This window comes from Parasteatoda tepidariorum, chromosome 8, assembly GCF_982258835.1.
Source record: "Parasteatoda tepidariorum strain Cologne lab strain chromosome 8, Ptep-v5.0, whole genome shotgun sequence".
In the NCBI taxonomy this organism is placed as follows: Eukaryota; Metazoa; Arthropoda; class Arachnida; order Araneae; family Theridiidae; genus Parasteatoda; species Parasteatoda tepidariorum.
Genome location: NC_141762.1, coordinates 17,591,160 through 17,609,068, shown reverse-complemented (window position 1 = coordinate 17,609,068; position 17,909 = coordinate 17,591,160). Strand labels below are relative to the sequence as shown.

The 17,909-nt window shown below is 30.1% G+C and overlaps 1 protein-coding gene across 9 annotated transcripts in view; it reads left to right on the top strand.

Moving 5' to 3' along the window:
* The first annotated feature begins 12,267 nt into the window (after positions 1-12,267).
* The window catches only part of LOC107438197 (phosphatidylinositol 4,5-bisphosphate 5-phosphatase A), a 29,454-nt gene continuing 23,812 nt past the window's right edge, over positions 12,268-17,909 (top strand). For 6 of the 9 annotated variants that reach the window (XM_016050421.4, XM_087149910.1, XM_016050416.4 and 3 more), the window contains exons 1-2: positions 12,269-12,447; positions 12,722-12,787. In XM_016050421.4, the coding sequence (XP_015905907.2) occupies positions 12,726-12,787 (62 nt within the window). In that variant the 5' untranslated portion in view covers positions 12,269-12,447; positions 12,722-12,725. Of the gene's footprint in view, positions 12,448-12,721; positions 12,788-17,909 lie in introns of all 9 variants that reach the window. The other 3 variants (XM_016050418.5, XM_016050417.4, XM_071180651.2) reach the window with 3 other exon arrangements.

The window sequence follows — 17,909 nt, the reverse complement described above, 5'->3', positions numbered from 1 at the left end:
TTATGTGTTTATTTTATTCATGCTTTTGCCAGCCCATTAGTTTTTAATATTTTTACTTTTATTCATGCTTTTGCAAACCAATTATCTTTCTTATATTTTTAGACTTAATAACTCCTCTCCCCTTGGAGGAACTTTTCCATAGAAAACAAAGGAAAAGTTTATTATGAACTTTTTTGTGTCCTCAAAAACTTTAGGTTGAAACCAATGTTATAATCAAAACATTTCACTTTTAAAATTAAATTTTCTAATTGGGTATAATATGAAAAAAACACAACTACTTCGATTTAGTAGGAACAACATATGACGCAATGCTAAACGAATGGAATTTAGTTTTTGTTTATTTAGTTATTGTTATTAGTAGTTGTTGTTATTTGTTTTAGTTGTTGTTGTTTATTTAGTTGTATTTAGTTTCAATAACTTTTCTTTATAATGCAATAAAATCTGGCGAGCAGCTATTTAAACGATCGAACACTTCGTTTGTTTATTTGTGGCTTGAAGTTAGGCTCGCAGAAAATGCCGTTCATGGGTTAAATTTAGTAGGAACAACACAACCTGTGACGTAGGCTATATTATACCCAATTGTCAAATTAAATGCAAGACACAATTTTTACATTAGAAGTGATGTACAATTCGCGATCGCAACGCTCGAGTACGCCGTCTAGCGGGAGCCTGTAAATATCGGACATTAATTTATCACGTTTTCATTTAGTTCCATCAAAGTCATTGACTGAATCAGACGCCATTTTTTAGCAGCAAATAAGAAACAAAATTTCCCTAAGGAAAAGGCCGAAGAACTTGAAAAAAATCTCCAGAATATTAGTAAATCTTTCAGGAACAGAACACGCCAAACATTTGAAGAAAAATTCCTCAATAATTTTTAATTTCTATTATCAACAAACTTGCAACTGATGACTTCCGATTTCGGATACTGTTACAGATGTGTGTATTAAGGTAAAATGCATTTCTTCTGTCTTCAATTCATTACGAATTCAAGTGAAGTCAACATTGCTTTCGTCATTCCAGTGAATAAATATGAATTCAGAACATACAAAATTGTAATAGTTATAGCATATTCTTCTTCGTTATAGAATAGTATATATTTCTGTATCCATATAATTCGGAAAACAACAATAAAAAATTATCCAAGTTACTTGAAATAGTGCCATTTGTGCTGATTCTTAATTAATTTAAATCGTTTTCTTGGTAAGTTTTTTTTAATTTTGAAAGAATAAGTTCAACTAGAATTCAGCTATTCTGTTTTCAGCTACATATTCAAATTCATATCAATTATAAAATTTTGCTGTGTAGTATGTTATCTAAAAGTAATGAAGGTATAAACTATGTATCTATTATTTGAGAATAAAGTTTTCAAACAAGGAACTTATCATTTTGGAATTCTCCGGGAATCATAAATCAGGTAAGTGCAATGATTTTTACAATAAAAAATTTGCTTGTAAATATTTTTTTTTCATTTGATGATGGTTCTCTACAGAATGGTTTTTTACGTCTGATTAAGAACTATAAGAATAATAAAAAAAGAAACAATATGAAAGTTTTTATTTCAATGTTAATAATTCTTAAAATCGTTTTTTTTTATCCTAAGAATTCTTTATTTTCCGTTTTTTAGTTTATAATTTTTTGATAAAAATTGTTCTCAAAATACTTTTGAAAAATTAAATGGTATAACATTATGTGTTTATGTATACTTCTTGTATATTCCAATGTTTGAAATAATATGATTCAGAAAAGTATGGAATAAAAATTCGGTACTTACGACGTATTAACGCCACCGCCGCTACACATTTGGCGGTTTTTAAGTGCCGCCAATCTACACTTAAAATTTTTGCGACAGTTCATAAAATAAAACACTTTATTTAAAATCAAAATAGTTAATTGGATTTCGGTGGAAAATGAGCCGATATAGAGTTTAGCATAGATTCAAAACAATCGTATCGCCATATGAACTCTGATGAATAAGATTCCAAATGAAATAACGTTTCCAAAACGTACGTTTGCCAAGATAAAGTTTTATGTTGTGGGAATTGGTACATTTTCGTTTTTTCGGTAAAATATTTCCCTCCTGAAAAAATAAAATTGCATCTTGTTTTGTTTTTGGCAAATCCCAAAGACGAATATTCGTAGCACTAAAAATGGCGACAAAAAAGAATTGTTTTGTTTTTGTTTCGTCAGCATTCTTTATTTTACGTTTCTTAGTTTCTAAATAATGATTTTTATTGAAACTTGAAATTTTTTGATAAAAATTGTTGTCAAAAAACGTTGTTTACAAAATTAAATTTCATAAAATTATGAGGCTTATGTATACTTTTTGTTCATTTTAATTTTTGAACTAATATTATTCTTAAAACTATAGAATGTAAAATTTAAATGGGCCTTTCATGTTATATCATTACATTTAGTAATACTATTTCTCGGGCATTAGGTTTTAACTCTTATAAGAATATACATATTTTTTTCTGTTAATGTACAAATATTTTTCCGATGTGTTTTGGATATTCCTTCTCTAATAAAAAGAGATACCATTTTGTTTTCGGTTGTACAAGAAAGAAGATCAAGCATTTTTCTTTTTTAAATTTAATTAGCCACAATAAAGAAGGAACGTTGCAATGCTACACGCTACATTAACGACGTCTCCAGAGTAACTGAATGACGGTTCATATGGAAATCGCAGGTAAGCGTCTCATACAACAACGCCCCCTATAGTTCGTTGCGATCGCGAATAATTAACTTTAAAACTTAAAATTTCTAAATTATTTTTAGACTCTTGCAGTAAACATTAATAGACAATTCACTTGTAACTCAATTTTGATATCAAACTAAAATATTCGAAGTAAAATTAGGAAGTAAATAAATATTATAATTTAACTTCACACAAACTAAATACAAATTAACATGACTATTCGCGATCGCAACACTCGAGTACGCCGTCTAGCGGGAGCCTGTAAATATCAGACATTAATTTATCACGTTTTCATTTAGTTCCATCAAAATCATTGACTGAATCAGACGCCATTTTTTAGCAGCAAATAAGATACAAAATTTCCCTAAGGAAAAGGCCGAAGAACTTGAAAAAAATCTCCAGAATATTAGTAAATCTTTCAGGAACAGAACACGCCAAACATTTGAAGAAAAATTCCTCAATAATTTTTAATTTCTATTATCAACAAACTTGCAACTGATGACTTCCGATTTCGGATACTGTTACAGATGTGTGTATTAAGGTAAAATGCATTGTTTCTGTCTTCAATTCATTACGAATTAAAGTGAAGTCAACATTGCTTTCGTCATTCCAGTGAATAAATATGAATTCAGAACATACAGAATTGTAATAGTTATAGCATATTCTTCTTCGTTATAGAATAGTATATATTTCTGTATCCATATAATTCGGAAAACAACAATAAAAAATTATCCAAGTTACTTGAAATAGTGCCATTTGTGCTGATTCTTAATTAATTTTAATCGTTTTCTTGGTAAGCATTTTTTAGTTTTGAAAGAATAAGTTCAACTAGAATTCAGCTACTCTGTTTTTAGCTACATATTCAAATTCAAATCAATTATAAAATGTTGCTGTGTAGTATGTTATCTAAAAGTAATGAAGGGATAAACTATGTATCTATTATTTGAGAATAAAGTTTTCAAACAAGGAACTTATCATTTTGGAATTCTCCGGGAATTATAAATCAGGTAAGTGCAATGATTTTTACAATAAAAAATTTGCTTGTAAATTTTTTTTTTTCATTTGATGATGGTTCTCTACAGAACGGTTTTTTACGTCTGATTGAGAACTATAAGAATAATAAAAAAAGAAACAATATGAAAGTTTTTATTTCAATGTAAAGAATTCTTAAAATCGTTTTTTCATCCTAAGAATTCTTTATTTTCCGTTTTTTAGTTTATAATTTTTTGATAAAAATTGCTCTCAAAATACTTTTTTTGAAAAATTAAATGGTATAACATTATGTGTTTATGTATACTTCTTGTATATTCCAATGTTTGAAGTAATATGATTCAGAAAAGTATGGAATAAAAATTTGGTACTTACGTATTAACGCCACCCCCGCTACAGATTTGGCGGTTTTTAAGTGCCGCCAACCTACACTTAAAATTTTTGAGACAAATCATAAAATAAAACACTTTATTTAAAATCAAAGTAGTCAATCGGATTTCGGTGGAAAATGAGCCGATATAGAGTTTAGCATAGATTCAAAACAATCATATCGCCATATGAACTCTGATAAATAAGATTCCAAATGAAATAACATTTCCAAAACGTACGTTTACCAAGATAAAGTTTCATGTTGTGGGAATTGGTACATTTTCGTTTTTTCGGTAAAAGATTTCCCTTCTGAAAAAATAAAATTGCATCTTGTTTTGTTTTTGGCAAATCCCAAAGACGAATTTTCATAGCACTAAAAATGGCGACAAAAAAGAATTGTTTTTTTGTTTTTGTTTCATCAGCATTCTTTATTTCACGTTTCTTAGTTTCTAAATAATGATTTTTATTGAAACTTGAAATTTTTTGATAAAAATTGCTCTCAAAAAACTTTTTTCCAAAATTAAATTTCATAAAATTATGAGGTTTATGTATACTTTTTGTTCATTTTAATTTTTGAAGTATTATGATTCTTAAAACTATAGAATGTAAAGTTCGAATGGGCCTTTCAAGTTATATCATTAAATTTAATAAAACTATTTCTCGGACATTAGCTTTTAACTCTTATAAGAATATAAATGTTTTTTTTTTCCGTTAATGTACAAATATTTTTCCGATGCGTTTTGGATATTCCTTCTCTAATAAAAGGAGATACCATTTTGTTTTCATTTGCATAAGAAAGAATATCAAACATTTTTCTTTTTTAAATTTAATTAGACACAATAAAGAAGGAACGTTGTAATGCTACGTGCTACATTAACGAGGTCTCTAGAGTAACTGAATGACTGTTCATATAGAAATCGCAGGTATTAGTCTCATACAACAACGCCCCCTATAGTTCGTTGCGATCGCGAATTTACATATATACAACAATATCTAAAGACTGAAGCTAACCAGATTTTTTTTATCAAAGTGCTTATTTTTTTTATCTTAGTATCACTAGCTTTTTTTTTTAAATCCAAACAATATACTTAACGTTTTTAAGCTTCACATAATTAGATTCTACTCAATCTTGTTAATATTTATATGCATAAAAAATAACATATTTAAGAACACTAGCACTTTACTCTACAAACAAATTCGTTTAACACCTGTTTCATTTTCAATATAATCATTTTTAAACACTTTCTTAAATTAAACTTAACTGGTTCAATTTCAAAAACTTCAATACATTTTTATTTTATATTTCCACCTTAATTAAAGCTTTAATTCAAACTTTAATAGCAACTAATTTCTTTACGAGTTAGTTTTTAAAATAAATGAATCGTACATATGAATAAGGAAATAAGACTAATCTGTATCAATATCAATAGGAAAAATAAACATTATTTACATATTCCTCCCCATCAATTAACTTTTTTCTAATTCAAATCAAGAACTTAAAGATACTTTACTGAGACAATCTGCATTCTTGTTCTTAGTACCAGCTCTATGCACAATTTTAAAATTAAACGGTTACAGTGCTATAGCCCAACGCATAAGTCTGGCATTTGAACTAGCATTTGTTTTAAGCCAGGTTAGCGGGTGATGATCAGTCTGAATAGTAAACTTTTGTCCATCTAAATAGTGTCGTAATTTTTTGATGGCAAAAATTATACTGGCGCATTCTTTTTCCGTAGTACAATATTTTTTTTTCGGACTCATTAAACTTTTTACTCAGATATATTATGGGGTGTTCATGGCCTTCATTATCTAGTTGTGTTAATACCACACCCATACCAATTTCTGAAGCGGCTGTTTGCAAGATAAATTCTTTTTCATAGTTGGGAGAGAAGAATATAGGTTGGCTCGTTAATTTTTGTTTTAGTTTCTTGAAGGCTTCTTCGCATTCGATCGTCCAGGTAATTTCTCCCTTTTTTGTTTTGCCTTTTAAAGTGTCTGTTAATGGTGCAACTAGAACAGAGAACATTGGTATATATCGACTGTAATAGCCCGCTAGTCCCAAAAATGCTCTGATCTCAGTTTTGGTCTTATGTACAGGAAATTCGGCAACTGCTCGTGTTTTTATATCAGAGGGTTTTCTACAGCCTTGTCCGACAATATGTCCTAGATAAAGAACATGATCTTGCGCAAAACGGCATTTTGAAGGTTTCATTGTAAGTTCTGCGTCTTTGATACGCTGCAATACACAATTAAGATGTTCTAAATGAAGATCCCAGGTATCTGAGAAAATTGCTATATCATCAAGGTATAGCACTGCAAATTCTTCTAAACCCTTTAGTAGTCGTGCCATTAATTTGCTAAAAAATAGGTGGCATTCTTCAACCCAAATGGAAGTCGTAATGACCTATAAGTTCCGAAACTGGTAACAAAAGTAGCTAATCTTTCAGCGTTTGGACTAAGTTTAATTTGCCAATATCCCTTGGCGAAATCTAAAAGACTGATAAATTTCGCCTTGGCTACCTCTTCAACTCGGTCTTCTATGTTCGGAAGTGGGAAATATTGTGTTACAGTTATTTCGTTGAGACGACGGTAATCAATGCAGTGCCTTGGATCTTTATTTGGTGCTTCTACTAGGATCATAGGAGTAGTATAATCACTCTCACCTAAATCAATAATTTTTAAATCCACCATTTTCTGCACTTCAGTTTTTAAAATTTCTGTTTGTCGGGGTGACGTTCGGTAAGGCTTGGAAATAATTGGCTTATTTGTACTAAGTTAAATGTCATGCTCAATTAAGTTAGTTTTTCCTGGGTTATCTGAAAAACTTTTCGAATATCTTCTTAAAATATTCCTCAATTGGTTGATTTCATGTCCGTTAAGGCGATCTTCTAGGAAGGTGACTGTCTTTAATCATTTCAGATACATCGAATTCATCTGGAGAAATATACACTTATGGAAAGTCAATATCTTGTTCTGAAGATGAAGAATCGTTTTCTGCACAGGATAGAAAATTAATTATTGCAGGCCGTTTATAATATGGTTTAAGCATATTTACGTGATAAATCTGTGAGTTCTCTCTTTTTCCTGGAACATTCACTAAATAATTAGTTTCAGACATTTTGCTTTCTAACTTCCCCGGCCAATCCATTGAGCAGATAATTTATTAGCTCTAGATGTAGCCAAAACAAGAACCAAATCTCCGGCACTAAACTCTCTCCTAATACTATTTTTATCGTAATACGATTTCCTTTTTAACGCCGCATCTTCCATCTTGTTAACTGCAATTTCTTGGCATCTTTTTAAACGGTTTATTAGGTGAAAAACGTATTCCGTTGCAGGAGATTCGTCTATTTCGCTTTTGGTCCACTGTTCAAACAACAAAGTTTCAGGAGTACGCAAATTTTTTACGTGTACTAACTCTGGTGGCGAAAATCCTGTACTTTCATGTGTTATAGTACTCAAAGCCAAAAGGGCAAATGGTAAAAACTTCTCCCAGTCAGAACTAGACTCCAAACAAAGTACCCGTAAGATCCGTTTGATAGTTCTATGAAATCTATCTACGGGATTCGACTGTGGGTGATGAACGGAACTATGCCGAACCTTTATGCCAAATCGATCAAAAAACTCAGTTGTTAGCATGCTCATAAAAGAAGTTCCTTGATCGCATTGGACTTCTCGTGGGAAACCAGTTCTACAAAAAATATTAAGTAGTGCATCAGTCAGCGACACAGATCCTATATCATTCACTGGGATTACTTCTGGATATTTTGACGACATACGAATGACTGTAATCAAGTATCTTTTTCCACTTGGCGTGGTGGGAAGAGGACCAACTGCATCAACGTTTAGTTTTGAGAATATTTCCTGTATGACCGGTACAATTTTTAAAGGAGCCTTTTTTTATCATTTGGTTTCCCCGCTTTTTGACAACTATTGCAGGTTCGTACGAATTCTTCCATCTCTTTATAGCATTTTGACCAAAAATAATATCGCGCCACTCTATGTTTGGATTTGGTTACGCCAAGGTGTCCGGAAATACTTTCATGACATAACTTTAAAATTCGGCTTCTAAATTTCTCAGGTATAACTAAAAGTTTTTTTATTTCTCCTAATCGTCCTTCTTGGCACTTAAAAAGAAGTTTTCTTTCAACCAGATAGCGATGTTTACTGTTTTGATTTTGAATACCTTCTTCCACAGTTTTAAAAACTGATTTTAACTCGGCACTTTCCTGTTGAGCTTTAACGAATTCATCGTGATCTACCTGTATTAAAGAAAGTTCATCAGAATTGGCATTTAAAGTTGGTAATATCTCTTCCATTTCTGAACTGACGGCATCCGTTTCTAAAACTGGCTCGTCATCTTTTTCATCTAAAATAATTTCTTGATTTTTATTATCTTGTTCGGAAGAGTTTTCGGTATCGTTCGAATTTTGTTGCTCATATTCTTCATTTTCTGCTTTTAAACGAGCTTGCGATCTGGTATTAACTGCATTTAACTCTGAAATTTGCATTGGCGTCATTTGCAGATTTGACAATCTAGCCGCTGTTCTATTGCCAAGGAGATATCGACCTTTATTCAACTCACTTCTAACCACAGCCGCTTTGGTTACAATGTCGCCAAACTGACCAGATATCGAAACTTTTGCTAATGGTAAACAAGTTGGGCCTTCATCTAATGGTTGTTGTATCCACACAGTTTCGCCCGTAAACATATCCGGAGTCACATATTTTCGGCATATGATATCAATAGTTGCACCTGAATCACGAAGAACTGGCATCCTAACTCCATTTACTTCAGCCATAAGAGTGTACGGAGTTAGTAATTTGTCTTCTTCGTGTCCTACTCCAATTCGATTAACTTGAGCGGGTGGCTTTTGGCACTTAAGCTTCGAGCACTGAGGTCGTAAGTGATTAGTAGATCCACATTCGTAACATTTTAAAGGCGTACGTCTATCAAATTGATCATAATTTGCTTGCTTGAACTCATATTTTCTTTTATTTTCGTCATTTCGGCCATTCTTTGAAGTAGCTCCCTGTGAATTTTTCCGTGTGGCATTTTCTTCTCGCCAATTGGATCTCCGATTTTCAGAATTTACCTGCAAGTCAATTCGTTTGCGACTTCCACGTACATTCTCGTACTCGTCAAGTATTTCTGCCAGCTTTGTAGATGAAGTTATTTTTGACCAAGTGTCTATAAAATGATCACGCACTTCATTGGGAACTCTTCGTTTAGATTGATCAGTAACCATTAGATCCAGCAAGGTTTCAAAATCTTTTACTTCCAATCCTTGAACCCATTCATTTAAATAGTTCCTTAATTCAAAAACGAAATCTTTCCAACTATTATCGAACTTCTTTTGGTGCTGAATAAATTTGTTTCTAAATTTTTCTGGACTTAGCTTAAGCCTCTTCATTAAAATTTCCGTAACATGATCATTGTTGTATGTTTGTTCTTTAGATTCTCTTGCTATTAATTTTGTTATGTCAGGTGAAGGAAAAGATAATAAATGAGTAACCCACTCTTCCTTTGGTATTTCTGCTCGTTTTGCTTGACGCTCAAAAATTACCAAATAAAAACTGATTTCATCTTCCTTTAGGATCAAAATTCTGCATTAACTTATGAATATCCGACTTATTCCTCAGAGTAGTACCAATATTTTGATTTGAAGGCTACTTAATTGGGCACTAAGCCTTAATTTCTCGAGTTCAAATTGGCGTTCTTCTTGTTTTTGCCGTTCTTGGCGTAGTTTTTCTTCCTCTTCTTCTTGGTGTTTTTTTTCTTCTTTTTCGATACAATTTTCTTTAATTGCTTCTAATATTTTCCATTTAATTGCTTCAAATTCCACACAAAACTAATTCTAAAAAATCAGCAACTTTCTGGTATTCTAATTTTATTGTCTGCTTTTATTATTTAAATTTATCTTTTTATGTGTTTATTTTATTTATGCTTTTGCCATCCCGTTAGTTTTCAATATTTTTACTTTTACTCATGCTTTTTCAAACCAATTATCTTTCTTATATTTTTAGACTTCATGCCCCTCTCAACGGCTCGAAGAGAGTGCCTGTGGACTAAGCGTGGTGGTGAAGCAATGACCATTTATTAATTTTCTAATACTGCGTAAATTTTGTTCTCGAAACTGCGAAGTGGAGAAAATCATATTTTTATCGGGCATCTGTAAATATGTGTATGGATGGTGCTTTCAGTAGAAGTGTAAACAATAACAATCTCGAGCTGTATGCCTGCTCTAGTTCCGGTTAGAAAGTTTGCAGCTGCTTACTACATGCTATTCTGCGAGGCGATATTTTCAAACGGATAATTTTGTTTTCAATAAAAGAAATAAATTAGATAATTTCTGAGCTCAAATCTGCCGTTTTTCATAAGATATTAATGTTATTATGTCATCTTATGTAAGTGTTAACACTTTTAGAATCGTAAACACAATTGTGTATTGTTTACTTTGTACACAATTTAAATATTGTTAACTTTGTAAACACAAGTAATAAGTAATCAAATACATTGTTTGCAAGAATCTCAAAACACAATGATGCCAAATGGCTTTAAAATACAACGAAAAAAGTAACCCGGAAATTTAGGCGATACTGAGCTTGCAACGTTTCCTAGTGTAGAAAACGCCATCCATATATTTTGAAACGATAGTAAATTTTTAAAAATAATTCACAATTTTTTATTCGAATGTTTTTTCGATATTTTAATGAAATGCAAACAATAACAAGCCTCCTAAAACCAGATGAAATATAGAAAATTTCGAATATATCTCTCGAGCAGATCTGCTTACGTTTTGTTTATGAAGCGATGTGTGATAACAGGCTTGATATTCTAGGAATATTTTACAGTGATTTGTGTTTAAATTTACGCATAATTTTACTATTTATAAGAGTTTTGTGCAATTTATAAATTCTAGAGGTTGTGAGTCGTTAATGAATTTGAGAAGATTAATATGAAAACTTCAATAAAGCGTATTGTCAGCGTTTTAGTGTTATCTTTTTTGACTATTTGCGTAACACCATTTTTTTTAATTCTTGGTAGCATCATTTAATGCTTGCGAAGTCCTCTAAATTCATTTGTTATTGTTTCGTTGTAAAGTAAATTAAAGAAAGCGCGATATTATAAATACTGCAAGATTAATAATATTGCATTGCACGCTTTTTTAAGCTTAGGTGTAAAAATTAATCAGAAGTAGATGTATAATTTATGAAAAATCAATTTTAGTTGAGACTGTCAATGATGTTAAAGGATCAAACAAACGTTTTTGTTTAATATCTACCAAAAGTCCATGTGCCTTATGAAAATCTGCGCCAATTATTGGCTTTGAGACGTCTGCTATGATGAAATTCCATTTGAAACGTCTTCTCAAGCCTAAATCTAAACTAATAAGTTGCTTGCCGTAAGTTTTGATTGAACTTGAATTTGCAGCATAAAGTTTAAAATCAGATGGGAACAGTTTATTGGGTTTTGGCGGTGGAATTACAGACACGTCAGCCCCAGTGTCAATAAGATAGTGCCTTTTGCTTGACTTGTCAAAAAGAAAGAGGCGGCAATTTGGATGGCCGTAGTCGTTGGCCTCTTCAATCGACTGGCCCGTTAGTTTTCCGAAGTATTTGTTCTGACTCCAGATCAGAAGGTTGCGTGTTCAGATCACGTCCGGGTCACCAGTTGTAAGGGAAGGTTTTCTATCTTCCTACTATGTGCGATTTTGGATAAATAAAAACGAAGTAAATTGAAGACATCACAACATTTAATATACACAGTTATTTACAAGTTAATATAAAATATATAAATCCATTAATACTTTTACATCCCAATGTCTGGAACGTCAATATAGTAATTATTATTATTGAGTTGTCTTAGCAACGTTGTTTTTATTTTTCATAAAACTAAATATAAATGCTTGTTATGTTATTGCTCTTGCGCACCACATAGATACCCGAAAGTCTTAGGAAGAATTTTAACTCCAGCGCCACCTGTGCTTAGCTTTTTATAGTTATCCTTTCATACTTATTAATTTGGTTACGTTACGTTAACACCCCTTTCAAGCTCTAAACACGGCCGGTGTTGAATTTTCAAGGAGAGTAACAAATTATTTGGAATTTAATTATTTCAGTTAAAAATGTAAGTATGAGTAGAAGTGCTTTATTTTAATTTCTAACCATTTTCTACTGTTATTTGTTTAACTGCGAAATTAACGTAATGGATTTCTAACCAAAACAAAGATCATTTGACATAAGACGATGTGATAAATAAGGAAAGTTTAATGGGTAAAATGGTAAATGATCAAAGGTTACTAAGATCAATAACATTCGATTGTTCAGAACAAAATACTTTAAGTAAATCTGTCAATTATTAGCTTTTTTTCTGCTGTCTAACCTAGGTATATTTATTATTTTCAATATCTTGACAAAAGCTAATCAAATTAAGATCTTCTGGCCTAATTTTTAATCCGTTATTTTAATCTATTTTTCCTCATATCTGGAATTCCTTATTTAAATTTCCTTTTAGTAGAAAATTGTTTTAAGTCTTCATTTTTTTTTTCTATCTATTGCTCTGATATAGTTTATTAAATAATTGCTGTAATTCGAAATATATTAATTAAATTGAATCTCTATATTTTCTGATTAAACAATTATTATTTGTTCTTTTTTTAGGTAAATGACTATCTTAGAACCTCAAATGAAATCGTTCAACATGGTTACACCTTTAATGGACTTAAAGTAAGATTTAAGACGTAAATTTTAAATTGTGTGGTTGTTAGTAAAACTTTTTCATAATTTTTTATCGCAATTTATTAAACGCATTGTCAAATACTTTTTAAGTTTTGATGTTGTGTGATTAAAAAATTTATATTGATATTATTACTTATCTATATGTTCCCATTTATACTCTGTACAGAATGAAAGCTAGTAAAATATTAATGCAAACGCACTCTTATATATTTTAACACATTCTAACATATTATGCTATTAATTTAAATAACATATTCAGTGAAAAATTTGTACATGTGAGTTGCATAACAAATTTATTAGAATTATGCATTATAATGAACACTCACTCTACAGGTATAAAATAAGAAAATTTAATTATTGATTTATATGGGACCAGTAACTAAAAGATATAACTAATCTGAAAATTTTCACTGATCAGTTTATATATATTAATCTAACTTTTTTTTTTTTAAGTACTTCTGTAGAATAGTTTTTTAGAATAGTTAGTTAGAAAAAATAGTTTTTTAAGAAAAAAATTAGTTCAGCAAAACAGCAATACAAAGTGTGTGAACACATTTATGACAAAATATGCTATTATGTTAATATAGCACAGATCAGAGAATAAAACATAAAATTAAAAAAACCAAAACAACATGTCATTCTTTTATATTGATTGCTGGTCCGGGGGACAACTAATAATTATTTTATGGTAATCTGAGTCTAATTTTAGTAGTCCCAGACCAACAAACTATCATTCAGTTTGACTGCTTTTATGTACAGGGATGAGATTTTTCCGCTTTTTAGCGGATTTCCGCTATTTTCACTTTCATCTCTTGAATTTCAGCTTTTTTATCAAAAATTCAGATTTTCTAAAAATTTCACTTTTTTTTATAAGTATTCCATTTTTTCAGAAAATTCACCGATTTTCAAAGAGAAACAGAAAATTCAAACTACATAGCTACCAATCCTTTCTCATTTTTACTTATTTTAGCTATTTTCTCCCCTTTTACACGCAGCAGATAAGATTTTCCGAATTTTTTACCCACCCTCCAGTTAGATCTGATTTTCGTAGTTCAAACGACGCTGCTTCTGACAAGCCTTTTAGAGGTCCCAAGCCTGGAATCTGCTAATATCTCTATTCTTATTCCCACGATTTTAATATCAAACATAGCTTTTCATATTTGCGCGATTTGAATATTGTACATTGCGATTTTTATTTACGAAATTTAAAAATTCGTTATGTTATTCGTATTTGCACCTTCTTAAAAACCTATGTAGAGATTCGTATTCACGCAAGTTTAAAATTTAATGTCCTGATTTGCTCATGCGGCTTATAATATCAAACATTGATTTTCGTATTTATACGTGATTTTAAAATAAGGCATTGGGATTCGCATTCACGCATTCTGAAAATTATGCATCATAATTCTTATTTATGCAATCTAAAAATTATGCATCATGATTTGTATTTACGCGATCTAAAAATTATGAATCGTGATTTGTATTTACGCGTTTTAAAAATTCTATATCCCAGTTTGTATTTTCTCATTTTGAAAATCATATATCTAGTTTCATATTCATGTGATTTCAAACTCCATAATTGTTATTTATATTCACGCAATTTTAAGATCAACTATCGTGATTCTTGTTAGAAGTAAATTTTTTTGAAAAATTAGTTACCATAAAGGTGACTGTTTTTCTAACGACGATTATTAGTATATGTAAGTGTTACAACATCAGAGAAACTGGAAGGGAATATATTCAAAACTTACATTCTGTGCTTGCAAAGAAGAAAAAATATGATTTGTCACAAGATGTTTGAAGATGGACTAACTACTAAGTATAGCAAACATAAAAGATATAGCAAACAAAAGCAATCACTTAAAAAGGGATTTAATTTTTTTTTTTGGAAAAAGAGTTAATTAACTCATCATCAAAATTTTATTTATAATTGCAGTTATTTATGCTATAAAAAGCAAAATTCTTATCAAATAAAAAACAATTATCTAAACAGTTGCTAATTGCCATGTAATTTTTCAAACTAAAATAGCAATTTTTGTATGTTAAGGAGTTACTATATATTTCAACTTCACTGTTATTGATATGTTTCAGAGGGCTCTAGTTAGATTAGACTATAATATGAACATAATGATTTGGTCCATTGTTAAAGTTTTTTTTCCCAATATAATTTAAAAAGTAATATTACTGATATATTTGCTATAAATCACATAACAATATTTATTTAAAGAAATGAAATATTAATGTATATTCTCAGTAGTTTTAATTTGCTAAACCAGGTAGTTTTTCAAGTAATAATTGTCTCTTATGTGAACTGAGGAAAAATATAATTTCCAGCTTTATTTTTTCAATTGATAATTTATTTTCTCACTAAATGTTAAGTATCAATGTAATCATTTATATAATAATAGATTAGTACACAATTGTATGTCAACACATTATTTATTACCTTAAAACTGTCTGGAATTTATTATTAAAGGTTTGCGCTTGCGCAAAATTTACTATCGTGGAAATTCAGCTTTTTTGCCTTTTGCCTAATCTCATCCCTGATTATAGGGTGCTTGCTGTCATTTGCTTGCTGTCATAATGTGTTAACAATTGTATGTCAACACATTATTTATTACCTTAAAACTGTCTGGAATTTATTATTAAAGGTTTGCGCTTGCGCAAAATTTACTATCGTGGAAATTCAGCTTTTTTGCCTTTTGCCTAATCTCATCCCTGTATGTAGAAAATTTTAGTAAGCAATTGACCATTACATCAAGGTTGCGCCATAGTTTATCCATTGCACGACAGATTGCCATATGTTCAATTTTTCTTCACCCCATATCATCTATAAATGTATTAAAGTTGTTGACCTGGATTTTTGAAAAAGCTACTACATCATCAAAAACTTTATTGTTAGTGACTTTACTGTTGTACCATATATGCCTAATATTTTGAAATCATTAATTTTTCACTCTTCGAACCATTTTCTCTTTATTATGACATAATCTCTCAAATTTTCATCATCTTTGTTTTTACCATATGGTTAAAACAGAGACCTTTATCAGTAGGTCAAAATACAGAAATATACCTGTATTTTGTCCTACTGATGAAAGTGTGCCATTGGGACACAAAGTGTGTATAGATTTCTAATAAAAATTTTAACCTTTTGTGATTTTATAAGTGTGTATTAAAATTTAATTTAATCAAAAAAAATTGCGTTCCTAATTGCATAATAATTAATTGTTCATGCTGTTTTCACTATGTAAAGATTTATGTCATCATTTTTTACTTTGCTGCTTTCCTGAAAATCTTGCCTTTCTCATTTTTCTGTATTCTGCATGTATTTTTAAACGTTTTGATCAAAGCTTCCTTAAATAATATAGCTTATGTAAATATATAAGGTAATGCTATTTCACTCAAAAGTAAGATTCAAATTATGTTCCCTTTTAGTAACCTGCATTTTGAAAAAATTATGGCATTTTATACTATTTTTATGACCTAAGATCACGATTATGTGGTTTTTCTGTCATCAACAAAATTTCGTTTAAATATGTGTATAACCAACTAATTTTAAATATAGTACAAAATAATGCTTTGAGTTAAAGAACTTGTAAATGATGTCTTGTAAAGTGAGAAAAAGGAAGAATGTGTAATTTTTCCCTATGTATACATTCTTTTAAGTGTTGATAAGGAAAAATTTATTAGGGAAAAAAAAAAAAATTCTTCCTTTCTTCACATTTTATAAATGTTACTTTTGTTCATAAAAACACATCATTTATTTATTTTCTATGTACAAATATATACGTACAAAAGTAAGTACTAAAAAAAAGAGAGAAAAAAAATTTCAGATAATTTCTTCTTCCAGCGATCACATGTCTGATGTAGCCATATTTGTGATCTTTAAAAATGCTACCTAATAAGGAAGAATAATTTTTTTTTTTTTTTTTTTGTCTACAATGAAAGTGATTTCTTTATACTTTGATCATACCTCATCAATTTCTCTAGTTTAATGCAAAGGAAATCTGGAAATCTACAGAGTTACTCTATATTATTTGGCATGATCCCTGTGGCAGAATTTTTTCTGGCTTTCTGCGACAAACCTAACTAGAACCAATATCTTTCTGCAAGATATTTTTATCGTTATAAATATATGTGTAATGAATTTATAATAATAGATGCACTTCATGTTTATAAAAAAGCCTACATGCATAGAATAAAACTATGTAGATTTTTTTCTCTTCATGTCATAATATAAGTTTAAATTTCTTAATAAGTTTAAATGTGCATAATCTTCGATAATAAAGAAAAATTGTAAATGTATAGATCTGCAGACAAAAATGCTTACTAGAGCATAAATAAAGATAACCCAGAACCTGTAATAAGATAGAACTTATAAAAATAGCTAAGAATGGACAAAAAGATTAAATTTATAAAACAACATAACTGAATTTGAAGTATCAGCTTAAAACAGTATGATTTAATGTTTCATTATAGTAATTGTATCAGGTACAGAAACAAATCAGGTGAAAAAATTAATATTGAGGTTGAGTAATCAAAATCAAAATAATAAAATAATATTGACTATAACCGAATTCTAAAAGCAAAAAAATTAAAGCAATCTATTTCTATATGAAAACAATTAGATTCGATTAATTTTGTGCTGACTTATTGAAAAAATTTTATAAAAAAAAAAAAGAAGGTAAATAAAACTTTTTTCGTGATCAGATTAAGTTCAGAAAGAAAAAAATACACAGCGCTTGCGATTTGTATCAGAAGTCTCACTGTATTTTGTAAATATATAGCATTGATTCCACACGAAGTACGCAGACGCGGTTTCCGACTCGATACGCTCAAGACTATTCAACATCTCGAAACGAAATCGTCTTCATCAGTGCTGAAACATCGGTATTAGAGCCATACTCATTGGATGCGATTTTTTTCACATGCGTATGGAAACCTATTTGAAAGTGTTTCGCCAGTAAATATTTTCCACCAATCTGGTTTTCATTCGCATGCCAAAAAATCTTAGATAGTGAGATATCTTAGGCTTTATTTCATTTATCGTTATATTGCAAGTGTTTTTTTTTATATCGACGGCTTAATTCAAAAGATATAGGCATTTTAT